At 39.5% G+C, this 25,188-nt stretch overlaps 5 protein-coding genes, 1 long non-coding RNA gene and 1 other non-coding gene across 8 annotated transcripts; 2 read left to right on the top strand and 5 right to left on the bottom strand.

The window, feature by feature from the left end:
• Positions 1-213: 213 nt before the first annotated feature.
• On the bottom strand, positions 214-1,980 carry LOC135632515 (peptide-N4-(N-acetyl-beta-glucosaminyl)asparagine amidase A-like). Its single transcript, XM_065141130.1, has one exon. The coding sequence runs from the start codon at positions 1,978-1,980 to the stop codon at positions 214-216; it is 1,767 nt and encodes a 588-aa protein (XP_064997202.1).
• A 1,035-nt stretch (positions 1,981-3,015) lies between these two features.
• Positions 3,016-6,547, bottom strand: LOC103978604 (NADH dehydrogenase [ubiquinone] 1 alpha subcomplex subunit 8-B). 2 transcript variants are annotated; one of them, XM_009394450.3, is made up of 3 exons: positions 6,403-6,547; positions 6,118-6,328; positions 3,016-3,437 (listed from the first exon to the last, which is right to left on the bottom strand). In XM_009394450.3, exons 2-3 carry the CDS (start codon positions 6,303-6,305, stop codon positions 3,302-3,304), a joined length of 324 nt encoding a protein of 107 aa, XP_009392725.2. In that variant the 5' UTR covers positions 6,306-6,328; positions 6,403-6,547; the 3' UTR covers positions 3,016-3,301. The 2 variants fall into 2 exon arrangements, with proteins under 2 accessions (XP_009392725.2, XP_009392726.2); XM_009394451.3 differs by having other exon boundaries at positions 6,118-6,319; positions 6,403-6,546.
• A 209-nt stretch (positions 6,548-6,756) lies between these two features.
• LOC135633491 (LIMR family protein Os06g0128200-like) lies at positions 6,757-15,808 on the top strand. The gene is made up of 14 exons (XM_065143012.1): positions 6,757-7,383; positions 7,488-7,573; positions 8,712-8,827; positions 9,159-9,269; positions 9,887-9,985; positions 10,094-10,216; positions 12,071-12,133; positions 12,218-12,282; positions 13,816-13,925; positions 14,011-14,125; positions 14,219-14,284; positions 14,976-15,086; positions 15,201-15,267; positions 15,344-15,808. The coding sequence occupies exons 1-14, from the start codon at positions 7,034-7,036 to the stop codon at positions 15,389-15,391; spliced, it is 1,530 nt and encodes a 509-aa protein (XP_064999084.1). The 5' UTR covers positions 6,757-7,033; the 3' UTR covers positions 15,392-15,808.
• A 735-nt stretch (positions 15,809-16,543) lies between these two features.
• Positions 16,544-16,615, bottom strand: TRNAH-GUG (transfer RNA histidin (anticodon GUG)). Its single transcript has one exon. It is a non-coding gene; the product is annotated as a tRNA-His (tRNA).
• A 146-nt stretch (positions 16,616-16,761) lies between these two features.
• On the bottom strand, positions 16,762-19,295 carry LOC135633810 (uncharacterized). The gene is made up of 2 exons (XM_065143744.1): positions 19,140-19,295; positions 16,762-17,639 (listed from the first exon to the last, which is right to left on the bottom strand). The coding sequence occupies exons 1-2, from the start codon at positions 19,182-19,184 to the stop codon at positions 17,007-17,009; spliced, it is 678 nt and encodes a 225-aa protein (XP_064999816.1). The 5' UTR covers positions 19,185-19,295; the 3' UTR covers positions 16,762-17,006.
• An 864-nt stretch (positions 19,296-20,159) lies between these two features.
• On the bottom strand, positions 20,160-22,043 carry LOC135633811 (large ribosomal subunit protein uL13w-like). Its single transcript, XM_065143745.1, has 4 exons — positions 21,713-22,043; positions 21,403-21,519; positions 21,228-21,315; positions 20,160-20,455 (listed from the first exon to the last, which is right to left on the bottom strand). The coding sequence occupies exons 1-4, from the start codon at positions 21,982-21,984 to the stop codon at positions 20,312-20,314; spliced, it is 621 nt and encodes a 206-aa protein (XP_064999817.1). The 5' UTR covers positions 21,985-22,043; the 3' UTR covers positions 20,160-20,311.
• A 556-nt stretch (positions 22,044-22,599) lies between these two features.
• LOC135632281 (uncharacterized) lies at positions 22,600-24,854 on the top strand. The gene is made up of 2 exons (XR_010494659.1): positions 22,600-22,759; positions 24,687-24,854. It is a non-coding gene; the product is annotated as an uncharacterized LOC135632281 (long non-coding RNA).
• Positions 24,855-25,188: the final 334 nt, after the last annotated feature.

The raw sequence follows: 25,188 nt of genomic DNA, 5'->3' as shown, positions 1-25,188 counted from the left end.
TCAACGAGGTGGTTGCTAAAACAGAAAACAGAAAGAATCGAAAAGTTCTATCAGAAAAATGTATTAAAGTATATTGCAAAATTAAAATGGAGAAAAGTAATACGTGTAATGTTTCATTAATTAATATACTATAATTTATTTATTTAGATGCAGCAGGAAATCTTATTAAAAAGGAGTATGCATGCATGCATGCAAGCGTATGCATCCTCTCTCTCAGGCGACGCCGGCCATGGCAGCACAGGAGGCCTTCTTGTCCTGGATGACGACTCCGCCGGCCGTGTTCACGTTGCGAGCGTAGCACCTGCTCCCGTCCTTGTACCGGTACGCCGACCGGCTCTTCCCGCTCCCCCATCCACCGCTCGTCATAGCCGACCCCTCCGCGTCCTGCCGGTCCGTCAGCTCCCTCGTCGTCGTCGCCCCGGACTGTCCCTCGTTCAGGCTCACCGTCTGCATCAGCTGGTGGAAGAACCGCGTCTTCTGCAGCGCTGGCGCGCCCACCGCGTTCTGTACCGTCGTCTGCACCTGCATGGGCGCCTCCACCACCGCTTGCACCCGGGCCATCCACTGGTTCCCTCTCAGGACCGTCACCGTCGTCCGCTCCTTGAAGATGAAGTCGCTCTGGGAGGCCGTTCCGCGGTTCTGCACCTCCACCTCGCTCTTCATCTTGGTCTTGTGCCGCACCTGGGTGGTGAGATTGCCCCTCGACGAGCTCACCCACCCGGCGAACCGCTCGAGCCCCTCCGCCCCGACCTCCGACTCGCCGTCCACGTTCCGCCACTGCGCGTTGCGGTTCATCTGGATGGCCGGCGCGAAATACTCGAGGGGGCCGGCCTGCACCGCATCCGACCAGTGGTCGATCCAGAGGTGGAGGTTGGCGGCCACGAGCCAGTGCGGTTGGGCTCCGCGCACGCCCAGCCCCACCTCGTGCGGCCGCCCGTCGAGCATCAGCCCCAGGAACGGCGTGAGGTCGAGGTCGTAGGATGGCATGTCGAAGGCGCCGATGGCCGTCACAGGGGACCAGAAGAAGGGGTTGATGGCGCTGGGGTAGACGACCGGGAAGGGCACGCGCCCGCCCACGTACCGCCCGTCGATGGTCGCATAGACCTGGCGGAACGCGCCGTTGGCCCGCGAAGCCGACAACTTGGCCGTCGTAGGCTGGCGAAGATATTCTGATCGTAGCGGATTAGTGTACCATGTGTCCTCGTCGCCATGATACGACACAAAGATCTCAAGGACGGCCCGGTAGGCGTTTCTGGGGATGACAACGGTGGTGGCCTCGACGCCGGTCTCGCTGTCGATACGATGCCAAAACCCGGAGCCGTCGTACCCATCGGGCTTGGAGACGGGGAGGACGACGTCGGCGGGCTCGTGGTAGAGGGATCTGATGGAGGGGTGCGCCACGTCGGGCATCGACGCCGCCTGGCCGTCGTCGAGCGGTCCGCGGTAGTAACGGAGGGAAACGTTGGCGCTGAAGACGCCAGGTAGGACGGCGATAGAGTTCTCAAGCATCATGGACACGACCCCGCCACCGTTTGCCAGGCGGCGGAAAAGGGCGGCGTAGCGGGTGACGTCCTTGTCGATGCGCCAGAAGGCGCCAGGGGCCATGGGGATGGGAGTGATGGTGCGGAGGACCTCGACGCCGTCGATCCAGACGGCGCCGACGCGGGACTCCTGGGGGCCGGAGACGGCGAGGGACAGTCCGAGGACCACGCGCGTCCAAGGGAAGGGGCAGTCCGGGGGGTGGGTGTAGTTGACGGAGACCGGCGGCGAACCGACGGTGTCGGCGAAGTCCTGTTGGAGGACGACGACCGAGCAGTACGCGGGCTGGCTAGGCAGGGCAGGGGGGAGAGTGGGGTCCAAGTGTTCCAATGACATAGTTGGACCTGGAAGCATCAGATCACCATCGAAGAGAGAGGATGACGGCAGAAAGTAGAGATGGAGGATGAGGAAGAAGGATAACCGAGGTAGAAAGGGATGCATTGTCTAAGTGAAGACTGATTGCCTGCAGAGGTCGATTGGCTGAGACAACTATATAGTGAAGTGAGAAGAGAACGATCAAAATGTGCAGCTCGACAAGAGATGGCTTCAATTATTGATCACAGCAAGGGATACAAAGCAATTAGAGTCTCGTGGTTGAGTATTACGAGATGAGGATGTTTCGTCTCCCCTTCCATTTTGGTGATTGTTCATGGCAAAAGTTCCGTTCTTCCCTGGAACTGTTCGCTTACAGTGTTGCTTTCAACAGCCCTGCACTGTTCGTTCTGTTCATCATGCACAATGTGGTAGCCGAGGAATAAACACTCTAACAAGAAGCTCACGGTTGCATTGGGTGGTCAAGATGACTTGCAGGACCTTATCCTTGGTCAAGCGGAGTCACTTGCCTCAAACACCGTAAGTTCTTTCAATCAACGATCAATCATTCAAGTTAACATGACACCTTTTACTATGTTGATTGATTGATTGTTCCTTCGAATACCAAATTAAAAACATCAATCATTCAAGTTGACATGACAACTTCTTTTACGTACGATGATTGATCGTTCCTCCGAATACCAAATTAAAAACCTAAGCAATCTGAAATGTTATTTGTACAATACAGGAAGCTATGAACTTCCAAATATTTGTTTATTGAAATTGATGAATGATCAAAACAAGGGATGGAATGGACTTGAGCCAGAGATGGTGCTATTTACTGGAAGACACTTGAGAAAACTGGAGGAACCAAAAGCTATTGGAGCAATCACATTGATCACAAACAAAGAAGAAAAGAGAGACAAAAAATTGAGAAACAATCTGCACTAACAATGCACATATAAATACCTTGCAGTTCTTCGAGTATCCGATATGCTAATTATGGCAGTTTGGTTTCAGAAATCCTCATTGGTCTGCGCCTCTGTTACAGTATGCTCTGCACATCGTTTTGAAAAGATTAGTGAAGTCACCGTAATCCAGGATTCAGTATCAGAAAACAGAAACATTTTTCAAATTTGGATCTTCCCTCAAGACAGTAACAAGTAAAAAAGCTTAGAGCTACATGATGAATCAATCAAGGAAACACAGTCACGAGAGTTTGTTTTTCCAGCTAACACCTCAATATCTCAAGCAACACCGTTCAAATAGAAAGTAATTGAAGAAACAAAATCCAGCATGGATGGCACCGAAAGAACTAAAGGTATCATTCCCAGTGAAGGATTATTATGATGCCAAAGACAGTTCCTCCTGTGGCAAAAGAAAATGGAGGAAACCAAAGATTGGTTTTCTCTTGAATTATTTGAAGATCATAGGACGCAGTCTCCCAGGACTACTTGGACAACAGGCTTGCCTTCTCGAATGCTTCCTGCTCTTTCCTACACAAATCGAACTCATTGGTGTAGTAATTCATGCAGCCTGCATAAGCATCCATCTCTTTAGGGCACTTCTGGTGGAGTTCTTTCAGCCTACAAGAAATGATCTTTAGTTGAATGATAGCTTCATCACTAGCTTATTCTCTTGAGAAAAATAACAATTTGAAAGTTAAAAAGATAATATTGAACTCATGAAGAGATTTAATGCTTAATAAAAGAAAGCTAAACTTTTTCCAACAGATGTGCAATGATTTATATAGGCTAACAGAAGTTGTCCAATCAAGAATACCAAATTGTGAATGAATTTTCATAGTGACAGAAATATATTAGCTGGTACAAATGGAAACATGCTACCAACTCCGTGAATCATTCAGAACCCAGGAGGCTAACACAACAAGTTTTCTATTCTTAGCTCTAATTTCAGATTTCCACTACCTGGATGACAAAAGGTGAAAAAAGCAAAAGAAAAAAGTTCTTTCCTAGTCCTTGTCTGCTAACTATTTGGATGGCCTCATGGCTCTCTTCACCTTTTACATGACTATCTCCCTTATGTTTTCTGTCCAATATTTTAACACAGTTGACCAAGCTATTATCTCACACAATTGAACCGTCCAAATATCTATCAAACTGGCACATTCCGATGACAAAGATGATAAGAACTTCAATATATATTCTGATGACAAAGACGATGAACATATTGCACATGCACAGAACATAATATAGCATGTGAAGCTCTGACCATTTCAGCAACTATAATAAAGTAGAAGAATATTCTGAGACTCATAACTGTAACAAAAAGGTATTCATAAAGGTCTTTAACAAATATATGCATGAGTGTCCTTTCAAGTTCTATACAAAGCCACCATCACCCTTGCATGATATGTTGTCCCAACCATATGACATGATACTAAAAAACATGTACACGTAAATAGGCCATATACATACACAACATGTTCACCATATTTCAAAGTAGTTGAAATGCAAAATTTAAATATTAGAATGACATCATCTGTCTAAGATTGATTACTCAAAATTTTCCCTTGATCTAGGTGCAAATAGTTGTAGAGATCACTGATGGTAATAAACAGCAATGAGATCAAGAAGTGATATCAGCAAGGTCACCTGCAATTAAATTATTATAAGAACATTGGATTATGTTTTTCTAGGGAAAAACTTCTCCTAAATACTTTGGTGCTCTGAATAATCTGCTTTCAGAAACTTCCAAAAGTTTCTTATATAATAAAAGCATAAACTTACAAGGGTTGAACTAATAGTTCTCTGAATTAGTGATTGTAAGTAGCTTAATGATTTAGCCGGTTACTACGGCACCATATGCACAAAAAGAATAAATTCTGAATATTAGATTAAAATAAGACATGATTAACACAATTATATGGAAATTGAGGATATTTTGTACTGATCAAGATGCAATGCTTCCGATGGTAAAAATAATCTATATAGTGTAGCCCACTTGTAAAAGAATTAAAACCTTGTTTTTTATTGGTGACATAAGAGTGAATCCTCTTGCCCAAAACTTGGCTCAGAACACATCCCACCATTTTCTCCATCTTCCATCACTTGTGTATAGATGTTGTAGAACATTTGGAAAAGGTTGGCAGAAAACCCATGTGCCTTTTAATTCTCAACAAATGATCTAGCAATCTTCCTACTCTCCTATTGAAGCCTCATCTCAAGTTCAAGCATTAGTGTCATGGTAAGGTTGCTCCTTTCCGATGTGGATGTTCAAGTTTTGCATTAAGAAAACTTTTTGCTCGCAAAGTAACTCTGTACACTGACGTTCCCTAGACTCAATGCTGATGGGAACCTCATGCATAAACCGCTCCTTTTCTTGATTTCAAATCAGAGTGGATCGCAACCATTGTCATCATCTCGCATCCTCACCAACTCCTAAAATGTACCTCTGGTATTCACTCCTATACAATTGCATTTTGTTATAGACACTAATGGAAATCCAACTCTGTGCTACTAAATTAAGAGTATCCAAGCCTAACTAGATGATGATATTGCCTATCTTTGGCTAAAGCAAGGAAATGGCAGATCCAACACCTGACCAACGTCAGGTTAGCCACAAGAAAAGATAAGGGGTGCACTTGAGTGGGGCAAGGGGAGACAACAAGAGGCAAATTCATTGATGTCATCATTTAAAATACTTAGGGATCCCAAGCCGAATCATCATTAGCCAGGTAAGTTGTTTGGGCCAATTTTCTGCTGATCCCACCCTATTCTGGGATGACAGATGGGGTGACAAAGAAATCAAGGGGATCAGACCAATTCTGATCCAGAAATGGGATCAAATGATCTCTATAACTCTTTATTCTCTTCAATTTTGACTTCAGTAAGTATAGTTTAATGATGCATTTCATAGTTCATGTATCACTGTCATTTACACTATAGTGGTCTGTGTTTCTAGCTATATCATTGTTGTAATAACTTTCAACAATTTTGATGACATGACAGGCTCATGGCTTTGTTTTTATCTCGAAAGATGGAGCATATTGTAGAACATGGAATAGGGTATGGTATAAAGAGCGGACAATTATCAGATCGCATAGAATGAAGATAGCAGTTTTAACCTAATTTCTTCTTCTGCATACATCAAAAATCCAATTTTTTCCACATATAGCCAAATACAAAAATGAAGATCTATAGAACAACACGGACGTACGCATAAAGGGAATAATAAGAAGAAAGAAACTCGAAGATCAACGTAACAGAGAGCGAGGTAACTACACTAAATGCATGGAATACTTACAGGTTTAGCACGCAACTAGTGACCTGGCGGCCCTTATCGAGGCACTTCTCCGGGTTCGCGTCCTTCTTCTTGCACTTGATGAAGGCCACGTTCTCCGCCCGGCAGCGCTGGGAGATGTGCTTGGCGGCCGCCATGAGGACGGCCGACGTCGGGATCGGCTCCCCCGCTGCGTCCACGGTGCTCGACATGTCACCGATCTCGCCTTGTCGCCCTCAAAATTCCAGCTAGGGTTACAAAACCAGGGATTCTTAACTTAAAAGTCAGGGTTTGACCTCCGAATAGTACCTTCCTCCGCAGCTTTCGCTTCCCCTGAACCCCAATTGCTTCGACCTTGGTAAGGCGGCGGCGGAGGGGAGATGAAGCAATTCGGCTCTAAGAACTCGATGACAGGCCTAACGAGCCTTTTGGACTTCTCTTTAAGCCCAATTAAGAGAGAGAGAGTGTGTATATAATAATAATAATAATAATAATAATAATTAAAATCAGAATTTGGCATACACAACCTTTCTACATGCAATGCACAGAGAAGAGACAAGAGGCTTAACATTGGGCCGATCTGAGGCCCATGTTTAGGCCCAACTTATTGTGTGAAACGGGAGGGGAAACCAGTTTTATACCTCCCCCTGGTACCCGACACCCAATCTGAGCGTGTTGCCAGCCTAGCCTTCGGCCAACCACTTCCTCTCTCCCCCGTTCATCTCTTCGGTCTTCTCTTCCACATTCCCATCCCCGTCATTTGGACAAACGCCAAGTCGGCAATCTTCTTCGGAGATCGATCGAACACCCCATTCCCATTCCCCCGTTTCCCGTTTGATTCTTGGAAGCAGATCGTCCTCGATCTCGATCCGGATCTCGACCTAATCGAGATCCGGCGTCGGCGTTGCGGTGTGGTGGTGGAAGAGGGAGAGGAGGAAGGATGGGGGATTTCAACCTGGCGCTGCTGATCGTGGCGGTGGTGGTATCTGCGCTGGTGCTCCTGGTGAGCGTCTACCTCCTCGTCAACTATCAGCACCCGGACGACCACAACCAGGCCTACTTCCCCAAGCTCGTCGTCGTCCTTGGCATCTCGATCGCCGCGATCTCCATCCTCATGCTACCCGCCGACGTCGCCAACCGCCAGGCCTGCCGGCACGCCATCTATAACGGTGCATGCTCCCTCACCCTCCCAATGAAGCAGCTCTGGCTCGCCGTCTACATCGCCGATGCCATCCTCGTCTTCTTCGTCATCCCCTTCGCCATGTTCTACTACGAGGGCGACCAGGATAAGTGAGTGAATTTTCGTCACCTCCTTTTCGCCAATGCTGCATGTTTGAATTACATTTTGTCGTGACGCCGAGGGTTTGACAATTGATGCGTGGTTCTGGTTGCAGAGGCATCGGGAAGCGGTTGAAGAGCGCGCTGTTGTGGGTCGTGACCTCGGCCATCGTCTGTGGGCTTCTGCTTGGAATTCTCTATGGTCAGATCCCGTTTGCAGATCTTTCTTTTTCTTTATGGAAGTTGTCCTCGTTGCAGTGTGCTTTTGTCTGTTGGTTTTGAGAAGTGAAAAAGATATGGTTGATTTAAGTTGCACTTATAAGTTTCATTAGGTAATTGAAGTTAGGGGCTTTCATGTATGAATATGATGGGTTGACTTTTAGTTCAGTCAATTTGTCATGTGTTCATTGACGGAGGGAATACGCACTCTAAAGTGCAGAGAGTATAAAGTCTAATAAACAAGATTCAGCAGGTCATTGAACTCGAATGCTCTCATTTGTATTGCTATCTATTGGTGAAGTGAAGATCAATTCTTCTGTTATCAAACAAAACAAGGAGTAATTACATATCCCTTAATAACGAGGTGAATACCCTTTAAGAAACTTAAACTTCAGATCGAGAGGTCAACTTTGACACCATAATTTATCCAGTCAATTATACATTCACTCAAATGTCTCACCTCATATTGATATGCACCTTAATGTTCAGTTTTGAACTAGTTTAGATTCTCACCTTTTTCTTTAGTCATATATGTTATTATAGTGGAACTGATATTAGAAAATGCTGGTGAAATAAGTTTTTAGGGCATCATTATAAAGTCAAAATTTTCTTTTGTTCCAGTCAAGTCTTCTACCATCTTTGAAGGATGAAACTAGGTGGATAAATTCTTAACTTCTCAGACTCCTACATACAAGTCTTCTTTGGTTCAATGACTAGCATGGTTCATACTCTACCAGCATATGCTACATGATAACAATCCTGTGATGTTTCTAGGATTACTCTATTCTTATTTCTTTTCATAGGAAAAGGATATATAGTAATTGTGATTGTTCTGGAGATATAGGAAAAAGGGAATCTAAGTCTTCTATGAAAGCGTCAGTCATAGTAAACCTTCAAAGCTACCTGTGCGACTTATTAAATAGGTAAAAAATTTCAAACATCTATTTATATACTAAAATGCATGGTTAAGTATCTGGTAGTTAAAAAAGGTGTATTGGCATAACATTTACTATCTATGCTAATACTTCTGTTTTAGTTTCACACGTTGCATTCATATGCCTGTACTTTTCCAGTGACTAATGTAATGCTCTCCTGATCTATATTTTCTCTCATGGTACCAGGACTAGTAGGTAAAGTGGACTTTACTGTTAGGCATCTCTCTTCGTCAGCGGAAAGTTTCCCAAGTTCTTGGACAGGATTCTCGAGATCTCAACCTTGTATAAGCTCAAGTCGCCTGGTGATGTTCCACTTTCTTACAAAATACTGCTTTAAGTTGCTTCCCATATATGTATTTCTTCATTGTTAAAGTGTTTCTTTCAAAAAGTCATTTTTAATGCCTGTTCTTTTACTTATATGTCTACCTACACATGAACTAGCATACTGGTGTAGAGATACATCTGAATAATATGTTTGTCTACTTACATGTATAGTGTTGCATGCTTCCAGTCATATATTTATTTGTGCCTTTCTTCCTAGTAGTGGCTACAGATTTTGAATTTTTTAGTGGTTGGCAGTAAGGATTTGTTATTATTTTCTCTAATGCTCTCATTGTGGCTTCTTTTCATCAGTGTGATGCCTATATAGCACCTGCTACTTCAGAAAAAACTTGGACAATGCGAACCAGCTTCCCAGAATACGTGGTTGCTCTTGCAACCATTGTTGGATCAGTGCTTTTTACAGTAGGCTTCTTTTCTTTTCTTCTTTTCCCTAAAGTTATTAGGTCCTTTATCATAGACTATGTTTCTTTGAAGTAAAGCTTTACTCGGTGATTATGGTATCCCATGTAAATTTTCATCAATACTTATTGTGTTTTAACCTTTCTGTTCTATAAATTTTGTGATAACAAGATCACCATCAAGTTCTTTTAAATACATCACATGTGACACATTATAGGTTTATGACATATTTTTGTTAAGGATATCAAAAATAGATCCTTTATCTTTCCCTATAGATTCTGGAGTATATCTCTGTGTGGCTTTTCTAATTGGACAAATCTTTTTCTATATTGTCTTGGCATTTGATGTTGCCAAGAACACTGACTTTGTTATTATCAACTACTTTCTATGATTAATAGCATTTTGTCATTAGATTATCAGCTGATACAACTATTTCCTCCCAAATATCTTCAATGTAATTATAGGGGATTACTGTGGATTCCACTTTGTCTGTCCAACATAAAGTGCAGTGTCTTCTCATAAATAGTCAAATTTAGAAGAGGAACTTCTATACTGCAGTTGTGTCTAATATCTCTCATCACTATTATTAGCAAATTTCTTATCTTAGTCTACCGTGCTAGATATTTGGTGGAGTTGGAATTGCTTGTCTTCCACTGGGCCTCATATTTTCATTCATACGGCGTCCCAAGGCTGTCATTACTCGCTCACAGTATATAAAGGTTTCTAGTATCTTCCCTCTAGAAGTCAGCCATTACATGCAACTCTTTGAACATTCATTGGGTTCGTATAAATAGCTATGTTTTGTGTGTGTATGCTGGATATTTTAGGGGGCAACTGATTTGGGAAAGAAAGCTAGAGAACTGAAGAAAACAATTGAAACTCTCCATCAGGAGGAGAGAAGTGGATCTAAGGGAAGAAAATGGCGCAAAAATCTGAAGGAAGCTGAAAAGGTATATTTACTCGGTTGGTTTCTGCTTCATTACCTGCAGATGCAGTCACGTAATTATTAATTTTGTAAAACTTCTCTAGTTCTTCGAAACATTTTCTCTTTGCTGTAATCTCTTGTTAAGTTGGGAAATTTTATTGGGTATAATTACAGGTTTGGGCTAATCATCCTTTACCTTCTCAAAATGGTTATGTCAACTTCATCAATTGGTTGTCTTCATATATTATGACATGCCAGATGGCCAAGAATAGGCCTTGAATATTTTTGCTTACAATTTTTTTCTCAAGCATAGAAATTTGATGAACCCAATCTTGAGACTAGGAGGATCAGTGTACACAACCTTTCCCCTACAATGTAAAATTGTTTTCGTGACTCTAACCTGGGTTACCCATATAGCAAAAGAGCAATCCTACTAGGCACACCTTTTGCAAAAATGTTCTCAAATATAATAAAGAATAATTCAACTTATTTGAATTTTTCACTTGCTGACAGTTATCATATTTTAATGTTGCCTATTTGAAATCTTTTGTTATACTAATGGGTACAATTATGGACTTAAGTCTAGGACCTATGTGCCAAATTCCTCATCTTATTGTAGGGAGTAGCGTTCGTTTTTGCAGTATAAAATCCTTTTCTGAACTCATATACCACAGGGCAATTATTTTAGTCAAGCTTTCTTGTGAGTCCTTAGTTTTCAGCTATACAATATCAAAGTTTTCTTGGCCTACTAATTTCTGACTCATCAGTTGCTCTCAACTTTTAGATGACGCCTTATCATCTCTCATTTGGATTGTAAGGAGACATTATTATCTTACATACCTTTATGTTTAAAAATATTTATTAAATTCTTTACTGTGTGTTGCCACATTGGATAAGCTGTTCTCTTCTATAATGTTGATCTCTTTCTTTGCCTTTCTCTCCTCTCCATTCAGCATCAATTTTATTCTCAGAAGGAATTCATAACCCTTCTCACGGATCAAATTTATTACAAATTCATTCGTACTGGCTATCACTTGCTCTCGTACCTGTAATTCACAGGTTTATTCAAAAGCTTTGGAGTTTTTTTTTTGCCATTCTCACTTTACATTAATGCTTTGACATGAACAGCCATATTCCCTCTCCTGCTCTTTCAGTCTTCCGATTAATTGCCTAAGAAATGTAACAAGCATCATGGTCTACCTTCTTGGCATAACCATATTGTTTCAGCTTTGCCCCCATCTTGGTCTATCATCTTCATTTAGGAGCACAGAGCATGGTGTAAAACTACTTGGAATCATTTATGTTGAGACATCTTAATGGTTAGCACATTGTTGCACAGATGATAGCCCTCAGGTTTTAATACGTGTAATAGCATCTCATATCCAGTTTAATATAATGAAAGAAAATTTGTTTTTTTTTAATCTCTTGGTGCCTTTTTTGTTATGCTTGACTGCATCTTGCTTAAATGGCTGCTAGGGCTTCTTGTGTTGGGTTTCATCTTAAATAGATTCTAAATTTAGGTTTCTGAAATATTGCTTTAGACTATGAGGCCTTTATTTCATGGTGGAATGGTGTTATTTGGTCATATTCTCCACCACATTTTCTTTTAATTATATTCCATGGGGGAAAATGATTTTGCCCAATTGAATTAATGATGGAACATAGGATTCAATTTAATGTTTTGAATTAGGTTTAGTACCTTAAACTTTGTTGTTTCACATAATACTTTATTTCTATGGAAGCTAGGTATCTATTGTCTTTGTTCTCTGGATATTTTGGTACTACTTTATTTGATGATCTCTACAACAAATAAGAAATGACTTCTCTTTTGTTATTGTCCTCAAAGTATTTCTTTTTCCTCCAACTATTGTACTACTAGGAGTTGTTTCTCTTGGAAGATGACATGAAAGCTCTGGAGGAAATGTATCCTCAAGGAGAGCAGGTTAGAACAATTCAAAAAACATGTTTTATACGTCTTGATCATATTATGTTATATTGCCTGATGTTTTGCTTCATTTCTGTGCAGGCAGAGACTGTCTGGGCTTTAACAGTTCTTGGCTACTTAGCAAAATTTGTACTTGGTGTTGTTGGGTATGTGCTGTTGGTTTTTAAAAGATTTGAAAAAAATAAATTTAACATCACTTTACGATGTGTCATAGCAAAGTGATTGCTTGCTAATATTTATGTTATAATTCCTGCTTCTCTTGATGTTTCTATGCTTTCACTGCCAATTGATAATCCTCATAAGCATTGATACTTGTTCAGCAAAATAAGGTTGTTGTTAAGTTGTTTTAGCATTCATGTCCAATTTCAGCTCATGTTGAATAGCTGAATGTTGTGTCGACCTTTTCATATACCAAGATTGTTTTGAAGGTGGAAATGCATCTTCCTGGCTAAGCAAATATTAAAAGGTTTAAAACAGTTTTACATGGGCAATAGTAACAGTTAATCTTTGTAAGTCTAAGAAAAGCTAATAACTTGCATGTAACCAAGTTAATAGTTGGTGGAAAGCAGATGCTATCTGATAACCTGTGTTCACATGCATAGCCTGTAATAATAGGGATGGGGTGTAAGATTCTCTCAGGGCTGTCTGCAACAAAGTAGATGATATGTTGTTCACTTAATGCACCATATTGATCCTAAGGGCACATGTGATGGATCTTTGGGATTGCCTTGTATGTAAATGAACTATAAAGATGGGGCCTGAGTAGTGGGTCTATGGCACTAATAGGAAAAAATAGGCTATAGGAGAATGACTGCCTTGCAGAAGGATCTACATGGCAACATAAAGGAATCAAATATCTGAAAGGACAGAAATGGTTCTCTTAATGCGCCAGAATATCCTAATCCCATTAGATACTTAGCTAATGTGCTACAGATGGCTAGTTTTTGGGCAACTATTGTTGCATCATATCCTCCAACTGCTAACTATAAGATGAGGCATTAGCAAGACACCGATACATTGTGTCATTAATGCTTCCCAAGATGACATTGTTAAAACTCGTACAAAACATGTGGTAACATCCCCAACATTTGCTGATTGCCATATGCTTCTTCAATTCATGGTTTCTACTTTCTAGTCAGTTAAAGTTAGAAAATGACTTTGTATATAACTGGATTCTAATTACTCAGCCTTTTCTAGTTAGATTTGTACATAATTTGTCTGGTCAAATTGATTCCTGAACTGTAATAATTCAGTTCAAGTATTTAACAGTTTAAGCCTAGTGTACTTTTAGGTTATTTTTTCTACCTGTCGTTATAGTCTTTCTATTGGTTAACATTTTTTCCATTGCAGACATCTTGGGAAGTAAACTATTTTATTTAGCATCAAATATGTACAAACAATTCATTGCAATTAGCATACCGGGAATATCCTCCCATGAATTTGAAACTTTTACTTGAGATTTACACATGTTCTCCTATATCTATGCATAAATCCAATAGGCAAATTCCAGTGTTCTAATAGCTTCCATTCATATTATTGTCCTCTACATTCACAAATCTTCTTGCATCACTATGAGTTTATCACATCTTTGAATAAGTAATTTAATTTCATCATGATGTGTGTCCATGTATTTCATCATAGAATGATTAGTTGCAACCTACCCTCTCAATTTTTTTCAGGTTGATTGTTTCGGTGGCTTGGGTTGCACACATTGTGATATACTTGCTAATTAACCCTCCACTTTCTCCTTTCTTAAATGAAGTGTTCATCAAGTTGGATAGCGTATGGGGTATGTTACATTGCCAATCAGATACTGTATTCCCTTTTTAGTAAGGAATTATATATCTAACTTTTTATTGGGTTTTCTGCTACAGGTTTGCTTGGTACAGCAGCATTTGCAATTTTCTGCTTTTACCTTCTTCTTGCAGTGATAGCTGGTGAAATGATGCTTGGTCTGAAATTAGTTTTTTTCACCATCCATCCAATGAAGTATAATACATCACAAATCTTTACTTCTTCATTGAAATTCCATATTCCTCTTTTCACTCATGTAGATGTTGACATTAATTTTACTTGATTCAGGTGGGGAGGAACATTGATGAACTCATTCCTCTTTAATGTGGGATTGATTCTACTTTGCTCCATCAGGTCTGTTACCTAAGCATGCATACAAAACCATGATAATGGATTGAGTTCTATTCTTTTTTCTTTTGAAGCTGATGATAAGAAACAGCTTTTCTGCCTATCCAATCTCATTTCATTGGTTTTCTACCATTAAATATTCAATTTGTAATTGGTGTTATCCATGTGATGTCCCACCCAAATTGAAGAGGACCCTATTAATAATTGTAAATAGCATCTGCAGCTGCCCCATTTGTGTATTCTAATTGCTCTTTAGAATATATAAGAATCAATAGTTTGAATGAAAGTAATGTTTGAGTAGCTTGAACAGTGAATAGGACTTTGGAAAACCTTAACAGTTTTTGAGAAATGTTATGCCTTAACAATGATTGGCTATCTTCCAACAGCTTTCACTTACCCTTGCTCTTTTTCCTATCCTTGCATTACAGTAGGGCACATCCTTGTAAGGTAGCAATTTCCGCTGTATTTGTTTAAATGTGTTCCTCCACAGTCAGGAAGTAAATTCATAATTATGGCAACCACACATGTCATAAATAGTTTGTTACTTTTGATATGTTTTTTTAATATTTCTTATACAATTTTCCTTTGTTTCATTTAATATCAAAAGCATGAGCCTTTAGGTCGATAACTACACCATGCCAGTTTTGAATTTCTACGTGGAACAGGTGGTTCTAATATTCTTTGATTCTCCGTGCAGTGTGATTCAGTTCTGCGCTTCCGCTTTTGCTTACTATTCACAAGCAACTGCTGCACAGGAAATATTTGGCCATACATTGCAGTCTCTTCGCGGAATCAAGTACCTGTACAAGTGGGTAACCGCTACATCTATATGCTTAACTTAGACTTGATTATATCAAGCCAGAACATTATATGACCCAATTTTATTTTGCTAATGGATATGGTTCAAACTTCCAATTTGCAGGTATAATGTATTTCAGTATGGTTTTGTCGGCTTTGCAGTACTCACACTCTTCTATTATGCTGCATTTGTAAGTCATTGTCTTTCTTATACCGTAATATTGGATTATCCATTCTTAACTAAGTTTGCATCTTTAATACTTAAAGGGATGGAGGAAAAGAAAACCAACCGGCAGATTCCAGTTCTCTAATTGACGAGAAACATCGGGGTGCTATTTCCTGGCTTAAGCTTCTTTGCTCCATATAAAATATCCTAGGTGCAGGAATCGTCCATACAACTACTTGAAGAGACAGCTGATGACAGTTCATGCGGAATAGCAAGGTTGGGTTTCTGAGGACCGAATGAGCATTTCAATGACTAGTCCAGGCTCCTTGTGATCGATTGTAATGTGTTTGTCTTGGTGCTTTATTCTTGTCGTTTGTTCGATCTGACTTTTCTTTCGCTGTATTTTTTTATGTATGCCTGCGTAATTGTTGGAGAAATATGTATTTTTTGGATCTTGCTAGGGTGGTGGAGTGTGATCACTGTTGGACTGTAGTGCGAGGTAGCGTTTAACTACATTGTTGTTCGTTTTTGATGAATTTGTATGTAAAGATTTCTCCGCTTGTTTAGATTCTTTGGACTCCTACGTTCCTCTGTTGGTTGATTGATTCCGATATGAATCGTCCAGACTTGCATTTGTTCTTTGTAGAATAATTGATTGTGCTCAAAGCTTGTAGATATTTTCCTTTCTAAGATTGTAGATATATTAAGTTCAAAGATTTTGTTGGGACATATGTATATACATACACATCATAACTTAAATTTACAAGGATAAATATCAAAGTAGTTAATCATTGGTTAATATATTTACATGTTATTTCATCAAAAATAAATAGTGGTAAAGTCTCTATGTGCTAAATTCTACTCTAAAAGTAACCATAACATCCCAAGCTCCTCTCCCGTGCCCACACTTCAAATATGACCACATCCATTTCCTCACATATGTCAGCCTAACGCCAACCTCTCTCTCTCTCTCTCGACCAAAATATGTATACTTAAAACATACACCGAAAATACTCACATATGCGTGTATATATATATATATATATATATATATATATATATATATATATATATATATATATATATATATATATATATATATATATACACTTAATAAATAAATAAAAAATATATAATTGTTGTGTGACATATGTCAGCCTAACGCCAACCTCTCTCTCTCTCTCGACCAAAATATGTATACTTAAAACATACACCGAAAATACTCACATATGCGTGTATATATATATATATATATATATATATATACACTTAATAAATAAATAAAAAATATATAATTGTTGTGTGGCTGCTGGGATTCGAGCCCAGGTCTCTACGGCCACAACGTAGAATTCTAACCACTAAACTACAGCCACGATGTTGTATTGCTTTTGTAATTATTTATAATAAGAATAAATACTGATTGAAGAGTCATCACAGTTCCAAACATTCCATGCTTGGATAAGATTGAAAAGGTCTCCTGCATCTGCTTCAATTTCATCCCCTCAAGTAGAAGCACATGTGGACGAGTTTTCTCCAATCTTATTGCAGCGAAGACATCCAGTATTGGGGAGTCAACATGAAGCTGAAAACTACTTCGCAGTAATTCGTAGAGGGCTTCAGAGCAATGCTGGTATAATGTTGCACATGGCACTACATATCTAAAATTTTACAAGCAGCAGCACTGCCCCCCCTTGAACTGCTAAACAGAGATGCAGAGAAAACACAATGCGACTCCTGAAATGGAATTCAGATATTATGCCTCTTCTAGTACTCGTTGAAATGTATGGCTCCAGATTTCCAGACGATGAAGGTCGTCGTAAGCATGACTGTGCTGATGAACAGAAACGAGAAGGCGATGATGAACAGATCACCCTGAAACGGGAATTCAAAGGTCCAGCCCTTCGGAGGCAGCCCTCGCTTGCTGTCATCGAACAAATTCGTGGGAGCTTCTGGGAGGCCTGACCGCTTCTTGCCTCGGTCGATTTCTCTCGATGCCTCCAGCACTCTGCTCCCGAATTCCGCTTTGGCAGGCTTCGATTCCATGTACTTGCTGAGAACACGAGCTGCCCTTAACTTTTCTCTCACTGTCAAGGATGATCTCCTTGGCACAGGGTCCTCTTTGTTCGTGGAGGATGGCACTCGACCATTTGCATCGAGGTGATCGTCAGATGATGCAAGCCGATCAGTGGTTACTGCAGCTTCAGCATTTATAGACTCCGTAGTGCTTGGCTCAGCAGAAGCTTTATTGCTGTCTGTTGCCAAGACAACGTTGCTCCATCTGGTATTGTTTGTGCATGGTTTTGGCCCAAACGATGACACCAAGGGAGTTTCGACAAATTTTATAGTGTGATTATGAGGCCTTCCTTGTTGTGATTGTGGATTATTCTTGAACTTTGCCTGTTATAATAACAGTAAAATTAGAGACTCAAGTGTGTAATTTGCTTCTAGCAGTATGATGAAGAATGAAAGGAACCAAGAATCAATGCAATGGTGGTGTTGCTTCCCTTAACCCTTAGTATGACAAAGATTTTGCAGGATGTAGATGTTAACAATGACATTTTTCGACACAAGTTCTTGATATTCCCAAGCAAATTACTAGTGAAATACAATTGATGCTGATGATAGAGAGGGCTACTATATAAATGTTCGATGATTAAGGAAATGAACACAATTGCATCGGTATCAAATAAGAGTTTATCCTTGCTACACTCAATTGAACTAAACCTATCAAGAAAATCCTGGAATCAGTAGTGTCGAATCACCAAGCTTCCCTATAATTATTATATATTCACATTGGCACAACATTACTGAAGAAATCTGAATCAACTAAAGTCAATAAATCTCATTGCAGATTAAGGTGAAAAATAATCAAAACTTATGTAAATGTTATTGTTTCAAATCCAGACCATATCATATATATTTGTTTCCTTTCAGAATAGGTAATAGGATGGGAATGATTAACATCATCAATCAAATAACCATCATTCTGCAAGCACAAGCCACTCTTTAACAGTTCAACTGATGAACTGATCTTTGACTAAATTAAAGATAAAGTAACACAGATGTACATCATCGATTAAGCATCCTGGGGGCACAATCTGTTGTGTAAAGCTAAATTCGCATATCCGAACGCTTCAATGTGTAACAGTTCAACTGTTGATTCGATCTTTGATATATCAAAGATAAAGTAACACAAATCTCCATCACCAAATAAGCATCCTGGGAGCGTAATCAACTATGTAAAGCTGAATTCTCATATCCAAACTCTTCAAAGTGTTTCATCTCCAAAATTCTTTATGTATCCAATTCCTATGATAGGTAATACAAAACCCCTCTTCACTCCTAATCCCTGCAAGTCTCCTTTGACTCTTAAGTAGAAGAACATAAGTCGAAACTCTTCATTCTTCCCTTCAAACAAAATCCTCAACATCTACATGGATATTAACGAGCCATTTCACTTTGTTCTTAAGACCTAAAACAAGATAGCAGCGATCTACATAGATCAAAAGATCGTCTAATTAGGACACTGACGAAAGGAAAGACTAACCAAGATTTGGTTTTTCCTCATGATTAACTCCCTCTACATAATTACCTAATGAAATTATTTCTCCTCCACTCTGAATCCACCTCAAACTCTATTACAATTCAGCTACAAACCCTTAATATGCCATTTCTAAGATGACTGTACCCAGAATTCCTCACCCCCAAACTTATTTTCTCAAACCTTTTAGAAGCGAAAATCAAGGGAAGATATTGAGCACAGTCAGTAATCAACCATATAAGAGAATCCTGAACAATCTGAACACAGAAGTACCAGTAGAAGGTGATGATTGGGTAGCATATAACGAGGAGTAAGCACAAAGGAAGAGCAGATGAAAAAGACATGGAAAGACTTACTGCAGTCGCGCTGAGGTTCCACGGAGAGATTACTCTGGCGGCCATCTCTCGGTCATCTGCTGCGAGAGAAAGAGGTGATTTCTTGGGAGGACGGAGAAGATAAGGGCGCGCGAGGAGATCAGCTATCTGAGGCCATAAAACGGCACCGCCACGGGGCAACAATAATAACACGCAATGCTGGAATTACGTAAATACCCTCTTTATATATATATATACATATATATATATATATACATATATATATGTACATAAATAAATAAATAAATAAATTTTATATATATATATATATATATATATATATACATATCTAAAATCGAATTCCGTATTCACCTTTTATATTTTTAAATAAATAAATTTTCATACTAATTCATGCATATAACTTCCACCTCTCAATCTCATTGTCATCCTTTTGGAGCATTATATATTTATACTTTCCACTTCAAATTTGAGTCACGGCTTGTAGTCAGTAAACTAATACTGAATGATAGAGGGGAAAAAGTACAGTGAATTATAGAGGTATAATTACGTATTAGCAACAAACCTAATAATGAAATAGTAGAAATGGGCAGTGGGTCATTAGATTATGATTTGCATAACCCACTCCTTCATGATCTTTCATGACTCTAATAAGCCTAAATCGTAACCTTGCAACTAATAATGTTCCATCAGATTGAATGACAATATATCATAATACCACAGATAAGAAAAGCCATGCCATTAATCAGCAGCACATCACAATCCTAAAACTATTTAATCATATAAGCTTCCTATGTTACCTGACGAAGCACCATTGGTCCAGGACAATGTCATAATTATCAAGAAAGGTCACATTTCCTTCATCTTCTGTAAATAACAATTCAGATTTGCTACCACAAATGGAAATTATAAGTTGCACATAAATGACTAAGCATCTAATCAGCTACTGAGGTAAACATTAGCCATGACATCCTACAATTGGATTCTTTTTTTATAATGTTACCACAAAGCATTAGGCCACAAAAGATATTGTGGAGAAAACACTCAATACAAGCGCTTACAATTTCCTTTCAAAATAAGCTCAATTCCAAGATTTATGATGTTCACAATAACACTAAGAAAACATGGTAAACTCATTGACCAAACAAACATGACAAAAAGGCAACTAATGTTTTGATAAAAGCAATATAATCAACTCAGTATTTCAATGGCGCAAGGATGTCAAGCTGCGGACCAAGCTTCTCCTCAACAGCCTTTTCTGCTTTCAACTTCAGCTTTGTAAGCTGCTTTCTCCTCTCATAAGCCACCTTGGCTCTTTCTTTCCTCTTCTCCTCCAGCACCTGGACAGATGTATTTTGCATGTATGGTCAGTTAAGCTATAAATTTGGGGCAATAATTACAAAAATTATAATGGCCCGGCGTAGGACACAATGCTGCCTCATGAAAGTCATTCCACGCAACAATTTAAACAATAAGACGCTAGACAAATTGAAAGCACCCAAAAAGCATGTTATGTTTTCAAATGACAAGTTCTGAAGTGACACGGTTTATCAGCATTCACATGCAATGACATGTATAGAAAGAATTTGAGCTCTTGTAAGCATACTACAGGAAGCAAGAAACGGAGCAAATATTAAACCCTGAAACAAGACACAAACTGCAAAGGCATATGTATACAGGGGTAGGGAACAAGACATGGGAATGTAATTTATATTTGGTAGCCAAAACAAATGAACAAATGTGAAGCTCAAACTACAGAAAAAATTGCAATCAGCAACAGCAAAGAACTAGAAAAATTGTTCTACTCTTTTTTTTTCCCCTTTCAAACAAAGAAATCCTTAAATTATGGAAAAATGTTCATCCAAAGCAGGGTCTAAGATCTACTGGAGAATATAAAGGCTCCAACAATATTGGCCAACCAGTTAGCAATATCTGCACCAACAATGTTCAACTCTACTAATCATCGACATTGCTCTAGAAAAGGAAATAATTCACTATGTGAATTATTCACTACCAAAGAAATATTATAAATGATTCAGAGAAACAAACAAACACTATGCCATATTTAACGTTAAAATTTAAATAAAGAACATAGAGCCAATTCAATCTGACCTTAACAGTGTCGTAGTAATTCCATCCAACCTCTGATGAGAGACGACCTAGCAAGCAGTACCTATGCCCAGGCTGAAGCCTCAACACCCTGAAAACACATCCCCCAGCACATCAAAATAATCAGGTAACACACAAAACATTTCTGCATGACATCACTTGAACAAGAACTCCATACTTGAGGGCATCAGGAATAACCATCCTCTTCATCTTATCATATGGTGGAGGCACCCCCTCATACGCCTTAAGCCTTGCCAGCGCCGCGGCCCCACGCTTAGTCTTGTGAGGAATCATCCTTGAGAGAAAGAAAAACAAGAATGTAGATAGATTTCTTAACCACCAAACTCATCAAACAAAATACTTTGGAATGATTCGATTTTTAACTCAAAAAATATTGTATTTTCATCATAATACTATCATTAGATCTCAATTACAGTCATCGAACGAGAAATTCTAAGCAAGATTGGATCGCTAAGATGACTGATTACCCACGGATGGTGCGCCAGAGGATCTTGGCGGGGGCGCGGAAATGGATGGGGCCATGGGACGGCTTGGTGTTCATGCGCTTGCGGAGGAATCGGAGGTACTTCATCTTCTGGCGGACAAGACCTCCGGAGAGGCAGATCTCCTCGCAGCGGACGACCACCACGCGCTGCCCGTTGAGAAGCTCCTTAGCCAAGATGGAAGCCAGCCGCCCCAGCATGTGGTGGCGCGCGTCCACCACCACCCGCTTCGCGCACAGACCCGACCCTGACACCATCGCAGCGACCTCCGCCTTGTTCGACGCCTCTCGGTGGCTACCGAATCGACCTCGCTCGCTCGCTCGCTTCGGCTCTTATATGGATTGGCGGCTAGGGTTTCTCACTTCTCTTCTATGTGCAACATGGGTCGGGCCGGTCCGGGCCGGGCCGGGTTTGCACATTGTGGACCTCCGAATCATTATGTTCCATTGAAGTCATAAAAGCTATTAATTTCACGGAATTATTCCCTCTCAATCATTAATTCAAAAAGAGCACATAATCTATGATTTATAATCATAAAAAAGTGAGATACTATTTGAAATATGTCTAATTAATGAATGACAATTAGAAATTAAAGATTAATTTGAGTAAATTTATGCTATTTTCTATGTGAGAAATTAGAATTATTAATTGGTTAGGACTTCATTCTCTCTGTTTCATATGGTTTTATCTTATATTTAAATTATGCTTTTCTTCATGATTTTATTTGATTAAGTTATCATTTTATTATTTTTCTTCTTTTTTCCCTCATCAATTTAAGTTGAGATTAGTCAACAAAATAAATAACAAAGCAAATAAATAATAAATCAAATTATTTGAAATGTTGACTTTTACTTATGTTTGACAAAGCCCAGTCTTAGGTCTGACTCAGTCCAGCGCAGCCCAAATGCAACTTGGGCTACGAATTTGAACACGGGTGCATGGGGCCGGTAAAAGCCCCTCTTTTTGGTGGCACTCTCTCTGTCTCGTCTTCCCTCTGATCTCTGCTCGCGGAGGCTCGACTCGGTGATCGCGGTGAGTGCGGCTCGTTTTCGCTTCTCCTTTTTGTCGATCGAATTAGGGTATCATTTTCGTCTGTTTCTGCTCGTTTTATTGCTGGAGCTGCGGAATTCTTACGAGTTCATGCATCCAGAGAGCGGAAACCGAGGGCCGGTTGGTAAGATCTGCCCCTATGGCTGAGCAAATCTCTGATGCAGCTGTAAGAGTTCGTTCTCTTCTCTTTTGTTTGTTGTCTGGATTGCATCTGCTGACAATCTCATGAGGATTTTCTCATAGGATCATCTTATTAGGGTAAATTATGATAGTAGCGCTGGTCCAATTATGGATGCGATTCAAAGTTTTAGTTTTTTTTGGATTGCTAGTTCGACTTCTATCGTCTTTCGCTGCAAGAAATGATTTGTTTCGGCTGTTTCTTGAGTTTAGTATACACCAACTGCATCATGCTATTGCTCTTCCAGTGATCTTTGTTTTGAGATAAGCTTAGAAGTAGTTGTATTCAACAATCGAGTGTTATATATCATTTCTTGCTGCTGTTCAAAGTTTTAGTGTTTTGGATAGCTAGTTCGACTTCTATCGTCTATTGCTGCAAGAAATGATTTGTTTTCATGATTGGATCTGCTGTTTCTTGAGTTTAGTATACACCAACTACATCATGCCATTTTTTGTTTGTTGGGAGGATAACTTTCTTTCAGATTGTTTTCTCAGATGAAATTTGTAAGTCAATTCAGTGGTTTCCATTTTAGCACATTCAATACCTATGCTTTATCATGCACTGAAGTAATTGGAAATAGATTTGGATTAAGATGTCTGTTATACCTATGCTTATTCAATGCTCTTGTTCCAAGGGTGGCACCAAGTAGTTATGTTCTTTCATTCTCACCTGGATGATTCCATAAGAAATCAAGAAACACTAATAAACACCCTAAAATGTGAACTTATTTTCTGGTTTGTATACGTTGGGTATGTAGCCAAACATTAGTGAAATTTTATGATGCTTGAGATAACAATTTAGATCATATAACTCTATCAAAATAACTAGCTTAAAGTCAGAGATCATGAAGTTTGTCACATTAGATATCTTGGAAAAGTCAACAAGTTCATTTCCTATGTATGTCTTCATGTTTGACTAATAAGTCTTTTTCCTCATCCAGTGAAGAAAATATAGTCACTGTAGATTGTTGTCTTTTTTTTTTAAATTAAATGCAGTTGGGATATATGTTCAAAAATTAATAGTTATTTTAGGTGGCTTACCAATGGAAGGATAAATTGGTTGAAGCTGTATGTGACAATTAAATTTAAATTAAGTAATAGGGCTTGAAAAACCCAATTTTACATGAAACTGTTTGCTTTGTTCTATTGAACATGGCTGCAAGTTTAATTGAAAAAGTTCCAGGCCACATTTTGGATTATGGATCTCAGTTCCTCGTATTCTATCCCACTGGAAATTCAACTGCTGTTGTGGTTCCACTGAGTGCCACATGGACTTCTTTAGATAGGGAATCCAGAAGGCGACATTACAAAGATCTGAGTCATTAGAAAATCTTACAGAGTGTCTGCTTGTTAGCAAACTACTGCAGGCTTTCTGCTGGAACCATCCTGTGTGTGTCTGTTTATGTTTGCCACTCAAAGCTTGATGTTATGTTATATTGGTTTTTCAGGGAGAAATTATGACTATAAAAATCTTGCTGTTAGAAAACCCACATTGATAAGGGAATGATTTAAAATGTTCCTAATGCTTCAGACATTGCATGTGTAGCATTTCCTATGATCAGTTGATCTTGTGCCCACAGTTTAGATAATGTGTTTAAGTGGTGTGTTGGACATGTGTGCCATGAATCAGACATGGTTCAACAATAACTTTGTTTGATGCATAAATCTTTTCCTGTTTCTTTAGTATCCTTCCCTTTTGTAATACGAGATGGCTAACATTTGAAATGAACAGGGAAGATGTGATCAAGGAGGAAACAAGTAGAGGGTTGAACCCAGGGTTGGTGGTCTTGCTTGTTGTGGGAGGACTTATACTGCTCTTCCTCCTCGGAAACTATGCGCTATATATGTATGCACAGAAGACCCTTCCGCCAAGAAGGAAGAAGCCAATCTCAAAAAAGAAGTCGAAGAGGGAAAGGCTCAAACGAGGGGTGTCTGCACCTGGAGAGTAAACATACACAATAGCCAACGAAGAAATAGAAGATATTGATGATGAACACTTTATTTCTTAGATTTTGTTTATTGACGAATTGGCTAAATGGTTTATACTAAACTTGATCGATTCTCAGACCAGAATTGCTATAAGCATGTCGAATGTTTCTCGGCAGATCATTAGAATCCTTCAGTATGTATTCTTTCAATATCATCAAATCCGAGTGGCATCAGATACATCATCATCACGTTCGATAGCCACAACCCAGCCGTCTTATTGTAACACATCCTCCGTTTTCCTATCT

The sequence above is a fragment of the Musa acuminata genome, chromosome BXJ3-3 (genome assembly GCF_036884655.1).
Source record: "Musa acuminata AAA Group cultivar baxijiao chromosome BXJ3-3, Cavendish_Baxijiao_AAA, whole genome shotgun sequence".
In the NCBI taxonomy this organism is placed as follows: Eukaryota; Viridiplantae; Streptophyta; class Magnoliopsida; order Zingiberales; family Musaceae; genus Musa; species Musa acuminata.
This window is presented reverse-complemented; position numbering and strand designations above follow the sequence as displayed.